This window comes from Polistes dominula, unplaced genomic scaffold (assembly GCF_049000335.1).
Source record: "Polistes dominula isolate Pdom_NZ unplaced genomic scaffold, Pdom_raw_medaka contig_28, whole genome shotgun sequence".
Taxonomy (NCBI): domain Eukaryota; kingdom Metazoa; phylum Arthropoda; class Insecta; order Hymenoptera; family Vespidae; genus Polistes; species Polistes dominula.
This window is the reverse complement of record NW_028300879.1, coordinates 4,139,241-4,147,741: the sequence shown is the minus strand read 5'-3', so window position 1 is coordinate 4,147,741 and position 8,501 is coordinate 4,139,241. Positions and strand designations below refer to the sequence as shown.

Genomic DNA, 8,501 nt, shown 5'->3' with positions numbered 1-8,501 from the left:
ATACATAAATACATATATACATATATACTAGACATAGAATAGTCCACAGCAGCCGTATGTCGTTAGAGAACAAGGATAGGTTACGGTAAATCTACGTTAGTATGTGCGAAGGTTTGCTAAGGCAGCCCGAATAACCACCCTTCTTGTTCTCGAGCATCGTCCATAACATCGTTCCAGAGTTTCAGAACGCTGGCGGACGACTAGAAAATTTATTATCAGGGTATAAGAAGTGGAAAAAGAGAGAGAGAGAGAGAGGTACAAAAAAGGAACGTATAACAAAAGAACAGAGAAAGTTGTGGATAAGTCGACATCTCGACGATATACTTGCCTTGTAAACCGCGATCCACCCCCACATCCTCTTTCTTAATTCTCAAGGGAGGAATAAAAATAGCGACTTTTAAATTGTTCATGTGGTTTAACAAATAGATTCTTTTAAAAGATATGTCTTGAATTTTTACTATAATCTTTACGAGCACTTGAAGAAAATTGAAAAATCTATATTGAATCTTTTATAAAAGTTGAATAGTCATTTAATAATGACACTTTTTTTTTAGTTATATTCAAAAAAAAGGGTGAAATGAAAAATTTATAATACGTTCTGATTGATAAATGATCGGTTTATAATCGAGATGCTCAGTATTTTTTAACGAGAATGTAATTTTGATGTTGAAATATAGATTAATGCATATTTATTTTAAATATGTTAATTAAATTGTTTAAAAAAAGAATTACACGGCAATTAACTGACAAATATATATGGTAATATATCAAGGGTTAAAAACTAAATAATTTATTCATATTAACGATATTTGTTTCGATTGAAATTCAATGAATTAGTTATGGATTTAATTTTTAAATGTTCGTAGAATATGATTTTAATGTTAAAAATTAAATAAAATTGTTCATAAAGAGGTGGGAACCGTGAGATAACCAAAAAGAAAACATATGAAATTTATATATATTATTTATTATATATGTTATAATATATGTTGTGTTATATATAATTCTATAATATATAATATTTACTTTGATATTTTGCTAAACGTGCAAACCATATTAACTCGAAGGTGCAAGGAGCAACGAGAAGGTTTCAGAAACTCTGAGGCTTGTTACGCAGTTTAAAATACTTATTCACGAGACAAGATTCGAAATTTAAAGCATCAAAAGGCAAACGTTGCTTTGGGAGCGCTAATTTGCTTAGCATTTTGCTTAGACGTGGAATACAAAGTATGAAAGGATCTAAACGCGAAAGGTTGAACATCATATTTTTTAAATGAATAATAATGTTTAATGCGTTTACTCTCTGCATTTTATCGTTTAATAATTATAAACAATGAATAACAATTAGCTGTAATGGCGAAATATTATTAATGTGACTTTTATTGATATTAATTTGTGTTAATTATTACAAGCATTCAAGAATATATAAATCGAAGACATCAATATGACAATAAATAAATTCGATTAAATAATATGCGATGGGTGTGAAAACGTTTGTAATCATCTGTAATATGTAACATGACTAATTGTACAAAAATATTACGTGCTGCCCTTTAAAAGGATCGGAAACTCTCAATTAAAAGCAGGAAAATACTCTTACCAACATGAAATTTTACTATGTGTCGATATCAGTTAAATCTATTTATCAATAATTGATAAACTGCAAAAATATACATTATTGATTTTTGTTTAGGCATTATCAATAACAACTATTTTAAGCAACAAATTAATAATTTATGGGAAAATATCTATTATCGACATTCATTTCACGTATGTCCGCAATCGAATTCTAATTCTTTCAAAATGGTAATGTTAAAGTTTTATTTTTACTCACCAATAAAATTGAAAATAAAATTATTGATTTATCTTCCACGTTTATCTACATTTTTCAATTCTAGTATTTCCTTGTTTATTATAAAGTAAAATGTTTGAAATTTCTTTTTTGTTATTTCTTATCTGACAATAATTTTTGATACATAATTACGATGATAAAAATTGCAAGATGTTAGTAAAAACTAGGATTCACGATTACCTGATAACTTCTATTATAGACTAATTATATTATTTTTATATCAACTAATAGTTAATAAACAGATTGTTATTTTATTAATTAATGTAAAATAGAAGTTGTTTTTACTGATTATTAGCAAGACTAAAATCAATCTTACGGTTTATCGGTAAGCAAGAAATCGGTCTTTTTTTATTACATAAAATGTATACTGGGTTATCATTCAAATCGAATAAGCCAGGTATCTACTCTTTGAGTTTCAGATTTACAGGAATCTACTTTTACCGACCAAATTGTAATACTAAAATCTGATATTAACGATTAGTCAAACAAATAAAATTATTATTTATTGAATAATCGATAAAATGTTTTATTAATTAATTAAAAGCATAAAAACCTACTAAAAAATATATTATCTTCTGACCGAGTATCAGTAAACTAGAACTCTTCTTTCCTGATGGGTTATAAAGTTTTCTACAAGAGCAACTTGTGTTTGTATGGTAAAGTAAAATACTACTTTCTTGCTTTCATTGACTATTTCCAGTTTGAAAAGTAGAAGAAGAAAAAGTTACATGGTTTTTCGTATCTTATCGATAACCCGTAGTAAGCTCAACGTGCTAAAAAAATACGCAGATGGAGCAGCCACATACTGAAGTCAATGAATCGAAGAGGAGTTTGTATATGCAATATATTATTATGAAGTAGAACTTTTAATACATTAATCAGTAAATTAAATAGTTTATAATTAGTAAGAATTTAAAGAACAATTTTATATTTTTTGTTTCTTTCTTTTTATTTTCATTATTTTTTTCCTTATTCGAGTTTGTTTAAATACAATGTAGAGTATCTGAGAAATTGAAAATTGTCTTATTTCAATTGCAAACAAAATCAGTAATTTTTATAACTACATATATTTTACTATTATTTAGATTTGTTAATTATAATTTTCTATTCGTGTAGATTAACATTTTAACATGTTATATAAATGAATTGAAATTCTTTTGTTTCTTACAATTTACAATTATTTTTTTGACAGTTCAATATATTGAAAAAAATAAAATGCATCCTTTTGACGATAGATCTATATTTACATCGGATCAGGATATATTGTATTTTCCTGGTAGAGGTCGTCTACAAAAATTTTTAGATTATTGTCATAGCTTTTTTATGATATCATCTACAAATCCGAATGCTCAAAGATATTTACGCAGTCGTACTTCAATACTACGTGAAAAACGTCAACACATTCGTAAAAACAAGGAAATAATTCATCCTTTCAGTAATTTTAGGTAATAATAATATTGATTATTATTTAAATTAATTTAAATTAAAAGTTATTTAATAAAATTTTTATATTTTCAAAATTTTTCCCACATAAAAATTAATCGCATTTAAATTCGTTCGCACAGACATTACTGGGACATCTTGTTAATCATTGATATGACAATTATCTCATTGATAGTACCATATCAGGCATCATTTGGTATTTCTCGACAGACACTTATTTCAAAAATAATTAAAAATTCTTTACTCCTTCTATGTTGTGCAGACATGATCATTAATTTATCTACCGGGTGAATACAACCAAAATGAATCACTTAAAAACAATTAAATAATTTATCTTAAAATGAATCAAATAACAGAGAAATATTTATTTTTAATCAGATACTTGGATAAAAACCAATCTATTATCCAGATGAAAAGGAAAAAAATTATAAAACAATACATGAAACATGGTACGTTCTTTACCGATCTTCTTGGTTCATTTCCGACCGATGTGATATTTGTGAAAATGTGGGACGAATACAAAGTAACTCAAGAAGTAGTTTCATTGATTTGTGTATTTAGATTATTTTCTTTAAACGTTTATATCGGCAAAGTAACGCATTCTAAAAGTACATTAATATGTTATCATCATTTTTTTATCATATTCTTTTGGTTATTTATTTTCTTACATTGGATAACTTGCATTTTCTGGTTAGTACCCATTGCAACTACTTCAATGAAACAATTACGTTATCCTAGAATCGATTCTTGGATACATGAGATCGATCTTTGGTACGAATCTGAATACATACAATATCTCTTTTCATTGATGATAACGATTGGAAATTGTCTGAGATCAAGATTATATGAAAGTGATCGACAAAATATGCCTGATCTTTACGTAATAATAATTGCCAAAATAATAGGTACTCTAATAACTTGGTTTCTTATAGCAAGATTGATGCAACATTTTAAAGGAACAAATTCATCTAAATTGAGATATCAAAGTGCTGTTGGTCAATTGACAAAATATATGCATCACAAACAACTTCCACGTTATACTCAACGTCGTATAATCAATTATTATGAATTTCGTTTTCAACGACGTTACTTTCAAGAATCTGATATATTAAATGCGTTATCATTGCAAATACGTCAAGAAATAATAATGCACTCGTGTAGAAAACTCGTTGAAAATGTAACATTCTTTAATAATCTTCCAATGGTTCTTTTGAATCGTATAGTTGCTTTATTAAAATCGGAAATATTTTTAACTAACGACGTAATTGTACGAGCCAACGAACTAGGAAATTGCATGTATTTTATTGGTAGCGGTACAGTTGCAATTTATACGATTTCTGGTAAAGAAGTTTGCCATCTTGAGGACGGTGCTCATTTCGGTGAGATAGCTCTCGTAATGGCGGACGAACATAGAGTCGCCAGCGTAGTAGCTGTTGAGATTTGCGAACTTTATCGACTCGACCGTGCCGACTTTGCTCGTACGATATATCCTTATCCTATGATGTGGGAACATATCAAAAACATTGCCATCGAAAGACACGAGAAGACTACGATTCTTAGTAACTAACTAACTAGTACCTAACTTAGTACCTAACCTAACTTTTTCTATATATTCCTATCAAATGATATCATATATAATGAATATTTTATATCTAACAATTATATATCGTTTTATGTTCAGTCACAAATCACTAACTAACATTTATTACTTGCCATACAAATTTTTAATGAAGAAAATCAAGTTTGAGAAAAGCATGACTCTTTCTTAATATTTTAACACATTACTATTGATGTTTTTTATGAACCAAGGACTACTTTACCTAGATTTTTTATGAAATTTTAAACAGTGTAAATTATATAAATCATTTCGAGCTATAAGTTTAGTTAGCTACTTGAGACTGAACATAGACAATATATAAATAATATTAATAATGTATTACGAATGTTAAGATTCAATTTAAAAATGTCATGTGTTTTTTAAACGTAAATATATATATGTAATATATTCATTTGAAAATACCTATTAATATTAATTTAACTATCGATAGGAAGAATGTTTATCCCCTCGAGTCACGGTAATTTTAATCATTTTTTTAAAGAACAAGTATTATCAATCGTGATAATCTGTGGTAATCAAATAGCTCGCCTATATGTTCTTCGTTACCATCTCGATATTACCTTGCAGATATTCTGAAGATTATGCAACATGATCCGAAACATTCTATAGGAAGTATACGTAGAGATGTTAAGCCGCTACCGTGTATACGATACCAGTGAACTGTTCATTATACAAAATCGTTTTCTACATAGTAGTATTGCATTCGACCGGTTCTTGAATGCAACAGAACTTAATTGTCACTAAAACCGTTATCATATTTCCGTTCATTTTTACTATATGTATACATTCATAAAACTAAATAAACATTCGGTATATCCTATGATAAAAAGAAAAAAAGACTGCATTGGCGATATATAAATTTTGAAACATAAAGAAAAAAAAAAGAAAAGATGAAGTTGTGGAAAGGAAGAAGGTTCGTATCATCGACGTAGGTAACTCACCAGAGTTTTAATTGCGGTCTCATTATCGAAGTCATCGCGGGGAGTCTCGGGTGATGCTGAGGATGAAGATGATGTATCTACCCTTCGGAACCATTAAGGACGTAAAAGTCGAGGCCTCGTTTATTTCTTTCGAGCGAGGAGCTTCTATGCGGAAGTCGATGTGGGTACCAACGTAAGTCTTTTCTCGGTGCCGATGTATACTAAAAAGAGAGAGAAAGAGAACCAAGTAGCCTTCTCCACCCTTCAAATCCATCATTTTACAGAGACATGAGACGTTCTATATAAACTGTTGGCAATATCATCACCGAGCCAACAGCTTTTCTATATGGTACCATGAGGCTCATATTCAGGTAGTAGGTGCGGTGCCGTGCTGTTAGAGCGATAACCGTGTTCGCTACGCTTTTTAGACTCGCCACGGTCGACGAGGCATAAATACGTAGTACTTGCGCGTCGTCAAGTCTGTTAAAAAGCTCCTCCTTCTCCTCCTCCTACTTCTTTTCATCGTTCGTCGATACGGTAGGAGTGTTACGTACTTACGTTTAGTATTATACGTGTCTTGTCCATCGGAAATTCGAACTTACCTTAACCTTCTACCAACGATAATGACGTTAGCAGTAATTAAGAAAGAAGAAGAAGAAAGAGGAGGAGGAGGAAAAGGTGGAGGTGAATGAGGTAAAGAGAGAAGAGCTTAGGGTTCGTCCGTTAGACTTGACATTCGCACGTGGAGATCGTAAGTAAGTGATTGGTTGAAAAGGAAATATTAAGCTGGTTGGTCGGTGCAAATGGCGTTGGCGTCGTTGTGGTGCCGTCGAGAGCCGCCCATTCGACGAAACAATGGTTCGCGCGCATCGACGCATGGGCAGAGAGAATACTGAAAGATAGAAAGAGAGAGAAAGAGAGAGAGGAAGATAACAATGAAACGGTTAGGAGGGCTGGCCATTGTAATAGGCCGACGCGATGCGCTTGCTTGGTAGCATCTATCCCTACTCCTATCCCTCTTTTAACATCGTGGTTGCGAAGAGGATAAGAGAAGAAAAGTGTGTGTGTGTATATGTGTGAGAGAGAGAAATAGAGAAAGAACATATTGTTATCAGAGAGAAAGCACCCCGGCAACTCTACTCGTCGATTTGATTCTGAGCGAGACGGAATGATCATCGTACCTTTGAAATTGTAGAATGTAGACGAAGATAACAAGAAGAGTATAGAAAGTGGGAGAGAAAAAGGAAGATAGAAATAGTAGTATGAGAGGGTAGAAGAAAGCACGTTGTGGCTATAGTTATGTGGCCACACCCCGCCGAGCCAGCCAACGGGCTCTTCGTCGAGCAACGACGAACCACCTGACCGACCCCACAATGGGCAGATCCACTTAGAAAGTACGCGCGCACGATCTATTGTTGCACACCATGCGCACTTGAATGCCGTACGGAACACCAAAAGGGGGTTGGAAGAGCCACGTAAAGGGGATCGTTCATAGACACAAAGAGAGGAAGATAGAAAGAGAGAGAGAAAGAGCAGGTATATGTGAGTTTGCGCGCAAGTACATACTACGTATCACCGTCGATAGGTGTATAACGAGCCGACGAGAAGAGGAGGACTTATTCCACGGTCACGCATTCTTCCTGCCTAGATCCGGCTCGTTAACGCGATTAACGGAGCGTGAGTGATATGCCATCGTGATACATCCATCGGAACGCCTCATCCTAGGGGGAATATATTTCGTCCTGATAATTCGACTTTCACCTCCCCTTTTCAACATTCTTTTCTTGACAAGGAGAAACAATTCTTTTTGTCATTAACAATGTATGATATATATATTTAAAGACAGTTTTATTTTTACCTCAACATTTTCACGTTCTTAAGAATATATCATCTTTATGATATAACCTTGTCTTAATGTTTCAATTTATTTTAATTTCTTGATTTTTTTTATTAATAAAAAATGCTTTGATCGGCGAGTTTTCTTAAGAGGGGAAAAGAAATAAAACTATTTGTAGTAGACATTTAGCGAAATGAAAAAAAAGAAAAACAGCAAATAAAATGTTGATCTTAGTGATATTTCTTTTTCCATGTCAATGTCTCGAAACAGGAGGAATCTCGGGGAGTGCATCTTTGCACGTTGGTGCTCGTCCAATAGACAGATACGCGGCACTCCTATAGCGACACAAAACCCAGCGACGGCGACCCTAGGCTCTGCTGCCTTCTCCTCGGCAAGAACGGGTCGATACTCGGCAGGCCAGCACCCTCCCTCGGAACCACCACTCGCCCCTCGTCTCTCTCTCTCTCTCTCTCTGTTCCCGCGCAACCCCTTCCATACCTCCGCCCACATACCCATCTTCACCCTCCATCGTAGCGTTCTCTCGTTCCTTTTGCCACCTTCCCCCATCTTCGTCCTGTTTCTCCTCCGACAGACCGAGCACATCCACCTTCGCTCTTACCAACTCTCTTTCTCTCTCTCTCTCTCTGCTTCCACCTACGTTTCCACCACCTCTTACACTTTTCCATTCTCTCTCTCTCTCTCTTTCTCTTTTTCTCAGTCTATCTTGCTCTTTCGTTTTCTTTCTCTTATCTTTCTCGATGGCCTCGTCCATAGGTGTATCGGTTGATTGATCGTTTATCGATACGAGAGACCATCCTGCTGAGTCCTACC

General features: G+C 33.2%; 1 protein-coding gene across 1 annotated transcript; it reads left to right on the top strand.

Moving 5' to 3' along the window:
• The first annotated feature begins 2,883 nt into the window (after positions 1-2,883).
• On the top strand, positions 2,884-4,862 carry LOC107066899 (potassium/sodium hyperpolarization-activated cyclic nucleotide-gated channel 1). The gene has a single exon (XM_089173559.1). It carries the CDS (start codon positions 3,636-3,638, stop codon positions 4,860-4,862), a length of 1,227 nt encoding a protein of 408 aa, XP_089029685.1. The 5' UTR covers positions 2,884-3,635.
• Positions 4,863-8,501: the final 3,639 nt, after the last annotated feature.